Raw genomic sequence first — 14,658 nt, forward strand, 5'->3', positions numbered from 1 at the left:
TTCTTGGTTTCCAAGTTGAAGTCCAATTTAAGTAGCACTAACTAACAAGAAACAATGACCTACTTTAAGGGCATCCTCTGCACCAAGCTCTATGCTAAGGGTTTGCATAGATTGTCTCATTTGGTCTTCAACAAAATTCCATGGGAAAACAAGATTTAGGGAAGTGAGGTGACTTCCATAGCCATAGTGATTTTTGTGCAGTAGAAACTTGTGAGTAAGTTCCTTAAGATGAAGAAAACTATTGCCAGTGGGAAATTGGGTGTGAAGGATAATCGAATATGTTGTGTTGTTTAAAATTTGAAAGTAGTATTCTGAATTTACTCACTAATTTAGCTAATTAGCCTTAATAATCTCTTACTGTAATCCTTAAATTTATTATCCAAAGTATTGAGGGAAAGAACCAATTGTGATCTCCTACAGATGTAAATCATCCCAGCAGAATACTCTAATCCATTCCCATGTGGTGTGCCAAAGAGCCTCTCAGACTAGTCCTTTAAATGGTCAGGAGTGACAGGCAGGAAGTAGGGGGGGGCAGGAGTGGGAGAAGGAGGTGGGATAGGAGTAAAAGCCAGCATTGTGTGAGAGAACAGCTTTGAGACAACTTCTGATTTATCTTAGTCTACTATTGTTTAGAACATTCTGCTATTTATTACTGCCAGACACCGCATCCAAGAACAGAGTTCCAATTCAGATAAGCTCTTATTCCTTGCAGCTGTTACAACTGTCTGGTGTTAGAGTCCTAAAACAATAGATTCTTTGATGTTACTTTGTATGATTATAAGTAATTCCCTTTTAATTACATATTATATAGTCATCTAATTTTTACATTTTCTTTCATTTTTTTCCTACCATATGGACATAGAGAACACTCTAAACTCTTTCCTTATTGAGCAATCTCCATACTCTTCAGTAAATAAAATAACATTCTTCACTTTGGGATTCATGTATTCAAGAACTAAGTATATTAACATTTTACCTTCATCCCAGGGTTTCCTGGAAAACCAGAAGAGCCAGGTATCCCAAGAGGACCCTATTAAAAGAAACCAGAAAAGTTATCAGACCTGTATTTTAATCAATATCTAAATAAGTCATCTCTTATTCTTTGACAAAATTCTGTTTTTGACACATGAATAACTGACTTAGTGATTTAAAATCACAAAATAATGGAATTTTAATAAAAGCACCTTCCAACATTGATATGAAATATTACTAAAAATATGTCCTTTGGTATTAAACATAATAGGATTTCTAGCCCTAACATAGAAGATTAAGTCAGTAACAACCACAAGTTGTTTAAAGTAATTGGCTCTTAAGAAGTGTACTTTCTTTATAGACTTCTAATTGTAATCTACAATTAATGTAGATGTTTTAAAGATTTTATTTATTTATTTTTAGAGAGAGGGGAAAGGAGAGAGAAAAAGAGTGAGAGAAACATCAATGTGTGGTTGCCTCTCATGCACCCCCTATTGGGGAGCTGGCCCACAACCCAGATATGTGCCATGATAGGGAATCGAACGGGAGACCCTTTGGTTTGCAGGCCAGCACTCAATCCACTGAGCCACACCAGCCAGGGCTAATACAGTTTTTTAAAAGTTATGTTTTGTAACAAAATCTGGTACTATAATATAAAGATGATGCCTAAGAATCATCTAAATATTTTAGAGTGATTTTTTCAGGCTAATAAGAAATGCATATTCGACAAAACAAACAAGCCAGCAAAATAGAATCAGAGACATGGAAATAAAGAACAAACTGACAGTAACCAGAGAAGATGAGGGAGGGGGATAATGGGGAAAGAAGAGGAAGGGTCAGGTCAAGGAACATGTATAATGGACCCATTGACAAAGACAATGTGGGGGGAGAATTTAAAGTGGAAGGTGGGGGTGGATAGACCAGGGGAGAATAATGGGGAGAAATGTGGACAACTATAATTGAACAATAAAAAAACTTTAAAAAAATAAAAATATTAATACTATAAATACAAAAAAAAGAAATTGATACTTGTCACTATCCCACATTTGGGAAGGCCTGCATGGAGTTTAAACCAATGACTTAAATGCTGGATTTAAAAGATAGGAGTGTAAGAGGAATTCCATTCCCAGTTATCCTGTTCTTGTTTTAAGAACCATCAGTCTTTAATTCCATGAGTTTTGTATTTTAAAAAGCACTTTTAAATTATACTTATTCTGTATCCTTTTATTAATAAAAAGGGAGAAAGTATCCTGAGGGCAAATAATTTCAAATCTGATTTCCCCTCCCAGTACTTCTCTGAGCTCATCATGTTTTTTCATATTTCTATTCTATGAACCATGCTCTATTCTTGGTCATTTTATACACTCCTCTTTTGAAAGTTGCTTCTCTTTAAGTAGTCTTCTTTGACATCTTGCTCTAGCTACAGATGTAGGTATTTTCTCCTCTCTGTCACCAAAACCACAAGCTGCATCCTATGTTAGAGCAGTCAGCAATAGTAGTAAGCCACAATATTAATTGCTGTGTCTCTCTTTTTTTATAGACAAGTCAATTTTCAAAGACATGTACTTTGTGTTCATCATCTTTTTACTGCAAGTGGACACAGTAGATGCTCTATAAATGTTAATGAATGTAAAAATAGAAGAATGAATGAGTGAATATAAAAATAGTACAACTCACCATCGGTCCAGGTTTTCCAGGCATACCATGTGCACCTCGCTGTCCCTAATTAGAAGGAAAAAAGACAGGATTCTACTCTATTTGGTCATTATTCATTTGCATTACAAAAATGTCCATTTTACAAAGTAAAGAATAAATATCAAGATTAACTAACAATAACCTTCTCAGTTTACAGAAATAAAAATACACATTTACACAACACTAGTAAGGTAGAAATACATACATCTGTCCTTACAGCAATAAGGAAGAAAAATCAAGATTGAAAGAAATGAAACAGATTAAAATCACTCTTTTTTACTTAAATGTATCACCTGCTATCAAATTAGCTCAAAGACAATTCCATTTTGAATACCTCATTCTTCTTAACAGCCATGTTAACTCAGGGAAGGAATATACTCTTTGTGGAAACAATAAAGTAAAGCACACCTGCACACACAAGGAGACTAGGTAGCAGTGAATGGGGTGGGTGTCACCAAGCTCCCCCTTCAGCACTGAAGGAATCATTCTACCACTGCTGGAAGTGAGAACCTGGTGGCTCACAGTTGCCTGCCCCCCAAAAAAAGTTACCTCTCCCAAAGTTATGCCCCTTCCATGGTCAATGTCGTGGTACAAGGACTGACCATATTCAAGAACTGAAGAGCCGTCCCAGCTCCCAGAGTTCCCATGGAACTGAGGACTCGTGGAGTATAAGGTCTCTGCTGCAGTTGTAATACCGTTTAATTTCTACCTCTGAAAAACCCTAGTTCTTTTACTCATTTCTTCACAAGTATAGTTTCTGAAAGCACTCCCCGATAAATTTCTTGCACACAAGTCTGCTCCGATGCTATTTTTTGGGGAAACTAGATTTAAGGCTTCAATACCTTTGGTGCATGAGGCAGTATAAGAAGGTAGACTCTAAAATGGAATTGTTAAGTTGGATTCCTCACTGACCAACTATGAGAGATACAGTACAGCTCACCGCTGGCATGCTGTGGTGAGGTAGTAGTAAATATTGACTCCAGTAGTGAAATGAGATAGGCCACCAGTGCAAGGGAATGGCTATGGGTGCAGTGACTCAGGCATTTGAAATATTTTAGGGGAAAGAGCAGCTAAAAAGTTGATGGAATTGCATGGGTCTTGAGTGAATCCAGCAAATGAAAGGCTGATGGTGATTAATCACCAATATAAGGCTCTTTGGCAACATTTAAAAGTATCGTGATCTTCCACAACCAGAGGGAAGACAAAGCTGAAGCTCCAGCCCAGGACTTAATGATAAAGGTTTAAAAGCTCTTGAGAGAGCTGAATTCTAAAACATGTAAAGTTTCCTATGCCATGATCAGAGTCCTTGATCAGAAAAAAATAGGACCTTGGCTTTTGGCATTGGAATATCTTAAGAATTTCAAAATCTCAGATACCCTGAAGCCTATGGGCCTCCACAATGGCCCACTCCCACTATTAACAGACTATAATTCTTCCTTGCTTAAAGATGATACAGAAGCCTCCAGTTTACCAGGCAGCACATGCCATTACCACCACCGCCTGCCCCTCCCACTCCCACCAGCAGACCAACAGGTAGCATAAAGTCACAAAATAATGAGGTCGAGGAAGTGCTATTTCTCATTAAAGAGAGAAGAGACTATACACCAAAAAGACCTACATTCTATACACCACATAGAGGCAGGATTCAAGAGATAATTAATGGGACTAGGTCCTAAAAGTACTGGATCAAGAGGGACAAAATATAAAGTTAGAGAAGTTTAATGACGTAGGAACACTCTTCCATGAGACACATTTAACACCTTGATAAAGACCCCGGGAGGTGGTGTTAACAGGGTAGATGGTTCTTAGAAACTTGAAAAGAGCAATAGCCCACACAAAGTGAGTCGGAAATGCCATAACTGCCTGGCCAATGGTAGAAGAAAGCACAGGAAGTAAACATACTACATTGGACATGCTAAGTAAAGCTGGATAAGGCAAGAGCTGATTAGACTCCACAATATTCTTCACATGTACAGAAGACACTCTGACCACCAAATAATAAGGAACAGTCTAGTGAGAGGGTCTCACTTCTCTCAAACAAGGGCCCTTGCCTTTGGTACCACTGAGAACCTCACAGGTGGCTATCTTTTGTAGGGTAACAGCAGGTGCCGTAAACCTGACATTTTTAATACTAATGGGGATGACGGTCAAAATAATACAGCCAGCTGGCTCTCCTTAATTGTCAAAAACAAAGTGGATGCCGTGTAATAAACTGCAAGTCTTAAATATCACCAAGTCTAGCCTGCCCTTCAGAGAACTGTGAAGAGAATTAATAGAATATGCCCCCCACCTAGGTTTGAGGTACATGCACAGACAGCAAGGGTATTTCTCAATCTGTACATTTAAAATAGATCAAAGGCAGACGATCAGGAGATTCATATTTTTGAAAGGTGGCATTCATAGTACTTACCTTTTAGGATTGTGATAAATATAAAGATATTTGAAAGAATGCTTACTACATAATAAGTGCTTGATAAATGTTACCTATTTTATAATGTTACTATTATTCTAAAGTTTATGTTCTTCCTTGGATTACATTCTACATGTTTTCATTATTTTCTTCATTTCTGTAGTAAAATAGACAACAGATGTACTGTGGTTATACAAGATGGTAACATTAAGAGGAGCTAGGTGAAGAGTACACGAGAATTCTATCCCCTTTGCAACTTTTCTGTAAACCTAAATTTATTTCAACAGAAAATGAAAAAAAATAAAATTAGGCAGCCAGTACCCATTTAAAACGCATAGCAGGACAGCATCCGAGAGAGTTAGAACACACATACTTACAGGAGCGCCCTGAGGTCCAAGTCTCCCTCTCTCTCCTGGCATTCCCCGTGGGCCCTGGAGAAAAAAATAGCTCTTGAAGCATATTATTTAAACTCTCTGGCAGCTTGATTATGCTACTCAAAACAATTGAGACTCAATATAATTGGCCACCAAATAATCAAATTGGGGTTTGAACACTCTCTACCTGTGGAGATATATAAGCTACCACCTCTCACCTAAGTAGATTTCACTTAATCTAGTTTTAATGGGCTGAATCCAAAAGAATGCTGATTTGGTCTCTGAGTATATGGGGAAAAAATACGGGCACTCACAGTTAAGAAAAGTAATGAAATGCAGGGAGGCTTTCTATTTGAAGGATGCAGTTGTTACAGGGCACTTGCCTGTCAGCTGATAAACAAGACTAGTTCACAAGCAAACATGCTTTCCATGCCTTTTTGTTTATTTCATTTAAATGGTCTCTTAATATAATTTAAAAAGCAAAGAAATAACAAAGAATTAAAGTGGTACGTACCAAAGGACCCATAGCACCCATTGGACCAGTAGGGCCAGCTTCACCCTAAAGCAAAAATGAGATCACATCACAAATGAGTAACCTACAATTGACATGCACATCATTTTGTTCTACATGTGTATCCTTCTAAATGTCTATTTTCAAAATGAGCATTTGAAAAGAATACGTTCAATAAAGGACCTCAAAAGCCTATTGTGTTTCTTTTTCTAAAATGCAATTAAAATTTTGTTTCTATAGAAATAAGTCTAAAATAAAACTGGTGATACACTGATGGAGCTATCATACTTAGTCATCTTAATTATTATCAAAAAAAGTAATTATTTGTCTATGTCTGATAATACTTTAGGTCAAGTAAAACTTTACAAAGCTAAAATTGACTATAATATTTCTTTAGGTTCTATTACAGGAAGCTCAGAAATAACAATTTTAAGGCCAAATGTTTTTGCATATACTAAACTCATGATACTTCCCACTAATAAGCCCTCTGCACCTCCTTGATCTTTTCTCTCCAACTAGAAGCATAATAAAATTGGGGGAAGGAGCAATGGCCAAATGGCCCCAAAAGTAAAAGGACACTAAATAATGGGTTAATGAACCATGTAATCCTCTCTGATATGTCTAAAGAAGAAACCAGAGTGACTGTTTGAGGAGGTGGATTCATAGTGCCATGTGCCACACAAAGACAATGTCCACCCTACACTGATAGAAACTCAGAGCCATGGTGGCCATTCCTGGTGGCAAAGTTAGGTCATATCATGTATCCTGGTGAATTTATTGCAACTTACCTATGAAAAATAACATTTATCTACTTAACTGTTCATTTTTTATACTTCTCTTTCCTCCAGACTTATTTAAGGGGGCTCTGAAAAAACTGTGGCACTTGAAGCACAACCCAAACACTACAGTGAGGTTATACTGAGGAACTACACAATCACCTTGGAACCAGGTGCTCCAACTTCACCTTTAGGGCCTTCGAGACCTTTATGTCCCTAAGAAGAAAAATATAAATTTGTATTTTACTGCTTTTAAAATTTTCAGATGCATAAAAGAACCAAAAATTAGCTTACAGAAAGTGACTTATGAAAATGGGTCTCAAACTTAAGGTTGTTACTCAAAATGTTTCTAAATTCTCAACATTTCTGAAAGTCTACTCAAAGAAAATTAGAGTTCCCCCCTTTTAATAATATTTTCAATATGCAATGTTCTCACATTTCCAACTTTTTGACTTCAAAGAAATTTAATCTTTAGCTATAAATAAAGAACTTACAAGAAAATAAATAGCTATAGAGTTTATATACTTATAAAATATGTATTATATAGAGGGGTGATTTTCAAAATATTTAATAACTATTACAGCAAGTACAGTAGCAAGCATTCTAATCAGAAACTTATCCACTCAAAACAGAGGCTGACCAGTATTTACCAAGTATTAGCCATGCTTTCAGATAGATAGATAGATAGATAGATAATTTCTATACAGGGTGAAATGTAAAAGTAGGTTTATAGTTGTTCATATGAAAAACAATACAATAATGAATAAGCTCTGTGTTTTGTATCCTCACAACTGTGAACCTACTTTTGCCCTACCCTGTATATGTATCTAACATATAATTGACAAAAAAGTTTATTTAGTTTTCTACATACAATGACTCTAGTAGTGCTTAGTTGTCTTTAACTTCATTCAGAACAATTTAATAAAATTTAACAAAATTGTTTTGAATTGAAGCAATTTAACAAAATTGTTTCAAATGAAGATTGTATTATGACAGTTGTCATACTAGCATGCATTTAAAAAACGTATAAAAAGTGGTGAATTTTTGTGCTATCATTTTAATATTGAAAAGGAAAGAAGATACACAACATTTTCAGCATTTATTATTTATTATTTCAGCGTTCATTATTATTAACAACATTTATTATTTTAAGAAATGTTAAAACACAACTGAAAAGCAAAAAAGATTTGTGCAGTGTATAGAGAAGGTGCCATGACTGATTGAACATGTCAAATGAGGTTTGCAAAGTTTCTTGGTACTTTTGACATTTTGACCAAATAATTCTTTACTGTAGGCTGTCTTATGCATTGGAAACGGTTTAGAAGCATCCCTGGCCTCTACCCACTAGAAGCCAATAGGAGGAAATAGCTGACATACTAAAAATACACAAATCAATGAAGCTATTGGTAAAAATAAAAAAATGTATTTTATTTTACAGAAAAAACTAAACACTTTTTGACCAGCCCAATAGTTACAAATTAATGATACTGAGTTATACAAAGATAGAAGCATCCTACAGCCTTCCAAACCTAGGCTGACTGGGCTCTCCTACGATCTGATGCACTCTCTAGTGTTATGTCACTTACTCCACTATGCAGTAATTGACTTTTCTTAACCAAATGCCTTGCTAGCCTGAAGCTGAAAGCTACACGTTTCTTGTTGATCACTGTGTCCTCTTGTAGCACAGTATTCAGTATATAATAAGAACTCAAAATATATTTTATAGAATCAAACAAAATTCAAAAGAAATGTAAAACAGCATTGTCATTTTGGTAACCTCAGATGACTACTGTATTCACCATCACTAGGACAACTAATAAATGTAATTGTAAAGATTCCAAAAGTAATGCCCTCTAGACATTGCTCAGTAGATAAAGCATCCAAAGTGATTATAGAGGATTGAACTTACTCGTTGACCCTTCAGGCCTGGAAGACCAGGAGCTCCAGGAAATCCCCTAGCTCCCTGTGGGGGGTGAGGAGAACATATAAGGCATTTCAGAATCATTAATGAGAATAGGAAATTCCTTAAAATACATCCCCCCCAAAAAATATCTGGCACATAGTATTGTTATTTTTTAACCAATAAAGCAAAGAACAAAAAAGAATAGTATGTGTTTATCTACCAAAATGCATCCAGGTGAGTGAAACTTAGCAAGGCAAACAGTGTTGAAATGGAAACATGACTTACACAGAGACAGGAACTGATGCCAGGTATTGGTTTGACAACATTCTCAAAATTTCCAATAATGTCATTGTGTTATTAATGAAACACACACAAACAGAAGAAAATAAGCCTGAATCAACACAACTAGTGTCTAACTCAACTAGGTCAATGTATAGGAAGAAATTAGGAGAAAAATTAAGGAAAAGTATGATTTCCTTCCTTTATATGTGCTTTCTTTGTGGTAAAAGAATAAATGCATTTGTAGCAAACAATGTGTTTTACTTTCCCTGAACTTATAAATATTGGCAGTAGAATATGATTAGAAAGATTATATTAAAATCAATAAACAGAAAATATTTAAAGGCAAAAGATAGAAGCTGGTAGATTTATAATTGTTTAAAAAACTGAGGAAATAAAATATCCAACAGAAATGAAAGTCAACAAATACAGAAAGAATGGTCTGGCTCCTTGACTCAGTAATTTTTACATTTCTGTTAATAGTATGCATTCTTTACCTAAACATACAGAATTTTAAAAAATAGAAATCAAACAAAAAAATCAAGTGCAAATGGTAAGACTATTATGAAATGACACTTGAAAGTTTTTCCTCATAACCTCTTAAAATAGTTAAGGACCCAGTGACTTCTTCACTTATTTTCATTGCCTGTAATAAATTTGGTTTGAAATGAATGCCATTCCACTGCCATTGGAAAGCCAGTAGAGTGAGCACTCAATAGCGTAGATTGATGTTCTCCACTATTAGCAATTATTATTATTAATCAGCATATTCCTGGCACTAAGCCTTATTCCTGACTAGTGGTCATCCAATAAATAATCACAGAATGAACATCTGAATTAAGAAATGGTTTAATATTTCTTTTAACACTCAAAACACTTTCCTAAACTTTTCTTAAGGAAATTCACTGCACCAGCACGATCTTACACAGAGAGCAAAATCCATCTGTTTGCATTATAGCCTTCACTAGCTGTTAGTTAAATCAATGAATAAATAACTCAATACATAAACTTTATATGATAAAGGCAAAATAATTATTTCTCTGGGATTGGCTGCAGAATGTTTCTGCAGATTCTGTTGGGGGAGGGGGTGTTATCACAGTCAAACAAACCATTGCCCTCTAAACAAAAAAAGTTCCATTAGTTACTCTGTTTACACAGGCCTATTTAAAAATTCTTTCTTCTCAAGAACTCCCTTTAAGCTTTTCCACTGGAATGTACCCCTTTACTGAGATTTTCCTGCCCTCCATCCTGAGCAGGAAACTCGGTACACATCCATCTAAGCCTATAGGGGAATCACTGAGCTGTGTTATTTCAAATAATTCATTAACGCGGGAGTTTTTGTGGTCTGCAAGGGAATTCTCACGTGATCACATAGCTCCGTAACAAGAAAATGAACCAGATGTACTAGCGCTCATAAACTCTTCTCATTCTGCTGACCGGAGATTGTCATCACACGCCAGTCACACACCGTTGCGCTGCCCTGGCCGAGTGCGTCTGCGACGTGCTGGCGAGGCACGTTTCCTCCCCGCGGAGGCTCCCTCACTGCACTGTGTGTGCAGAGCGAGCGCAGCGGGACGGGGGCTCGAGTCTGGACTGGGTGACATGAACATCTGTGCTAATGACTAAACCACATGCCCCCGTCTGCACTGACTTTCCAGGATGATGGGGGAGGAAAGGGAGACGGGAAAGGCGCTGGGAACTGGTTTTATATTTGAAACTCAATAATCCTTGGAGCCCTGTAAATTCCCTTAAAAAAATCAGCATTCATTGTTTTAAAAAATCCCAGTATTGGACTTCCATCAATTTTCAGAAAGTAAATAGCAAGGCCTGCAGTATTGTTGGATGCATTCAGTGGTAGAAACACTTGGAAAGTATAGAAAATATAACAAGAAGAAGGCCAAATCAATTTAGGGGATGTTGAACAAAGAAAAACTTTAAGAGCAGAAATGCTAGAGGATTTTTTTTCTTATCATTCTCTAATTTTCCCCATTGCCTGTGTAGCACCTTTTAGGGGAGGGCCTATCAAAGCAATCTGAGTGAAGGCAGAAAGGTGGGTCAGAGCGTGGCCAAGTGGGCCAGATCCTAAATTCTGCTGGGCTGGGTTGCCAGGGCCTTGTCCCTGTAGTGATCCAAGGGAGAAGAAAACAGCTGTGTTGGGAGCTGGCAGTCAACATATCTTGTCATAAGTTTTAGGACCCAGAACATCAATCAAGAATTTCAGCCAACATTAGGGTTTGAGGAGCAGCCAAAGAGACATCTTGTCCACAACTTATGGTCCCTAATAGATAATAAGTCTGTTCTCTTTCAAGCTGTTGTTTTCAACATGTGAACAATACAAAACAAAACATTAAAAAGATAAAAAATGATAAACAGGATTGAGATGTAACATATCAGTAGGTCAGACTAGTGATTATCTGAAAATCTGATGTGTAGTTTGGAGATATCCATGTTAGTGCATCATATAATTCTCTGGTTCTACAAGGGCATTTCATATGCTACAATACGAAGCAGGAAATTAGAGTCATCATTCTGGCAAAATGTCCTGTTCCACCATGACAAAAGAAGATAGATATATCTTGGTATATTGTGTTTACTGCATACTATCGTAATGAGAAATATAAACTTACTGGAGATCCCGAGAATCCCACTTCACCAGGATTTCCATTTCTACCAGGTTCACCCTTTATGGAAAAAAAAAGCACAGAGGGATTAAAATGCTCTCTCATGAGACTAAATGACAAACCCTTGTAGATCAGAAATCTTTAGAAAGCCGTGTTCAATGCTGTGAACAGTATAAAAACACTGAGCTCTATTTTTTATGGCAACCCATTCTAGCAAGTCAGTTTGTGAAGCTTGTGATACATCAAGAAGAAATGAATATAAATAATACTGGTCTGACCTAGCTCACCAAAATTTATACACATGTATATATGAATAAAATTCTGTATCAACATATGGCACTGAATTAAACAATGGTTCTTTAAAATACTACTTGCCACTTCTTTTCTTGTTATAAAAAATATTAAGAACTGCCCAAGATGTTTTTCTTATGGCCTAATTCAGTGTAATCTGCTTAAATAAATCACATGACAGATAAAGAGAAAATATTCACTTAGTTTAGTATCATATAGAAATTGATGGCCTACCCAAAACTTTATCCTCAACTTTGGTACAACTAACAAAAGATTCCAAAAAGCAAATCCTTCCTTACACTCTGTTCTTTGATCACATGTTTTTAATGTTAAAATCTGAAATTGAGTCTTAACTGTAATTAAAAATTCAACTGAAGAAATTACTTTTTCAGCATTGGAGAGCAATATTGATGCTTGCCCATTAACACATCTTAAAAATCCATTTAATGACAACCTCATAATGTTGTTGCTATCAGAGTAATAAATTTTTCCTTCAGATCACTTCAGAGTTCCATCAGCAAAGGCTGAAGCTATTGTGAAAACAATTCTAGTATCTCATGGAGAAATCATAAGGGAAAACTTGGGGAGAGGGAAAGAGACAGTACCTAATACGGTATTACCATCAAAATTAAGAGCACTTAAGATTTTATAAAATTCCCTTCTGAGCTCTCTAGTTTTGATTGACATTAATAGAAGCTAAAAGTAGGGGAAATGAAAGGGCATTAATGAATAACACTTATGTTAACACTGTAGTTCCTTCTTAGGCTCTTAAAAAATTTCAAAGGGAAATGAAGGAAGGCAGCGTACATCTTCACCAGGTTTTCCAGGAGGGCCCTCTGGTCCACGTGCACCAACCGGACCCTAGGAACAAAAAAAAGGAAAAAAAGAATATTTACCTATATTATCCACTCCAACCAATGATTCAGTCCAAAATATTGTTGAGGCAAATTTTAAAAACCCAGAAAATAGCTTCACTAATATTCTGAATTTTATGTTGTATCACTCAGAATACTTGCTCAGTAGAACAAGTTTGCATTCACAAATACAACTATCTCAGCACTGTCAGCTGATCCTTTTCAAAGTCTCAGAAGTTAAATAGTCTGCCACAAGAAACATAGCTTCAACACAATCCATAATACAGAGCCCCTGGACTGGGCTGCAATTTCCTGCTACATAAGTAAAGAGTTGGTAAAATAAGTAACTCAGGACACCATTATAATGGTGGACCCATATTTAATTGCGTCTACCTGTTCACTTGACATTTACCATTGGTCCAGGTTCACCAGGTTCACCAGGAGGTCCTGCAGGGCCAACGCCACCCTAAAATTGAGAACAGATTATATATACAGAAAACACAGAACACTGAATCCAGAACACTAATTCAAAACACTGTAGTATAGCGCTATTGTTCAAAGTGCTGGCTTTATCACTATCTAATAGTATGACTTTGTGTCAGTTACATACTCTATCTATACTTCAGTTTTCTGATCTATGAAATGAGAATAATATGGTACCTATTTCACTAGGCTTTTATACCTATTTATATAACTAATGCATATTAAGAACATAGAATAGTGCTAGGAAAGAGTGTTCAATCAATGGTAGTTACCATCATAATATTTTTCTTCTTTTTTCTCCTTGGTCTTCTTCCTCTTTGTCATCTTAAATAACAACTATATTTTCTATTCACCAATGGTAGTAATATAAACTGACTTAAGGTAAAACTCCACACATATGATAATGACAATATGGTATCTTTGACTGAGATAAGAATTCTTTTTTATCTTCCCTTTAAAAAATTATTTTCTACTGCCTGTCAAATCACTACAAAATTAACATAGCTCTGTGCCACTACTTTACTAGTATTTTACAGGCCACAGAAAAAGAGTTTAGTATTATGATCTTTTTAAAGATTCTATGAAGTGATCACCCCTGAATGCCATTTCTAATAATACCACATAGTAATTACCTTCTATAATCTGATTTCATAGTCTCAGAGTTGGCACATAACCAATTATGAGAATTTTCATCCTGACATGTTATTTCAGAAACAAAGGCACATAAAAATTACTTGTGTTGAAAGTCAGTAACCTAAAGAAGCCAGACAATAAAACTTCAGCCCCACAAGCAACTTTGAAAATCATACTGCATATATTTCTAAGTGAATATTAATGGACTATGACCCATTCAAAGTAAGGATTACAATATGCAATTTAAAGACCAGCTCAAAGCAGTCATATCACAGAGGTTTGTTTGTTTATTTATTTATTTATTTATTGCTACAGTTGTAATTTAATTATAAAACTACTTACTTGCTGCCCTTGTAAACCTGGAGGTCCCCTTGGGCCAATAGGACCCTTAAAAGCAAATGAGAAGAAAAGTTGTATACTGTTAATGACAACTAGGTCAAACATTTAAAAAATGTTTAATCTGGAAAAGTGAACTTTTGACAGTGGAAGATGATGACATTCTCCATCTGTGCTCATCTGGAATGCAGCTAAATTCAAGAGAAGTAAAGCTAGGATAACATTTGGGATGACTTTATATATACTTTCGCTGTTACAAAGAGAAATAGAGAATATGCCTGTGCACACCCAATGCCTTTGTGGCGAGAATGCGCGTGTGCTGAAGGAGCGGATCTGTTGAAACCAACACCTGACAAAGGAAAACCCTTGGCAGGCCTAAAGGACTTACTGAGCTGACTATTTAATTCTTTGGCTTCACAGCAGATAACTCTCATAACTTAATTAAGCGAGTTGAATTAAAGGCTCATGAAAACATCAGAAATAATGACTAGATTATTTGAAATGTAAGCCTAAAATTTTT

The 14,658-nt window shown here is 36.0% G+C and overlaps 1 protein-coding gene across 1 annotated transcript in view; it reads right to left on the reverse strand.

Annotated features, from left to right (window-relative positions):
* The window catches only part of COL5A2 (collagen type V alpha 2 chain), a 143,716-nt gene that overhangs the window by 41,107 nt on the left and 87,951 nt on the right, over positions 1 to 14,658 (reverse strand). Inside the window, exons 9-18 of the mRNA XM_037162971.2 lie at positions 14,145 to 14,189; positions 13,099 to 13,152; positions 12,640 to 12,693; positions 11,548 to 11,601; positions 8,648 to 8,701; positions 6,901 to 6,954; positions 5,966 to 6,010; positions 5,455 to 5,508; positions 2,650 to 2,694; positions 977 to 1,030 (exon numbers count right to left, since the gene is read on the reverse strand). Coding sequence (XP_037018866.2) covers positions 977 to 1,030; positions 2,650 to 2,694; positions 5,455 to 5,508; positions 5,966 to 6,010; positions 6,901 to 6,954; positions 8,648 to 8,701; positions 11,548 to 11,601; positions 12,640 to 12,693; positions 13,099 to 13,152; positions 14,145 to 14,189 — 513 coding nt within the window. The remainder of the gene's footprint in view (positions 1 to 976; positions 1,031 to 2,649; positions 2,695 to 5,454; positions 5,509 to 5,965; positions 6,011 to 6,900; positions 6,955 to 8,647; positions 8,702 to 11,547; positions 11,602 to 12,639; positions 12,694 to 13,098; positions 13,153 to 14,144; positions 14,190 to 14,658) is intronic.

Source organism: Artibeus jamaicensis, unplaced genomic scaffold, assembly GCF_021234435.1.
Source record: "Artibeus jamaicensis isolate MK-2021 breed Jamaican fruit bat unplaced genomic scaffold, CSHL_Jam_final contig_391, whole genome shotgun sequence".
In the NCBI taxonomy this organism is placed as follows: Eukaryota; Metazoa; Chordata; class Mammalia; order Chiroptera; family Phyllostomidae; genus Artibeus; species Artibeus jamaicensis.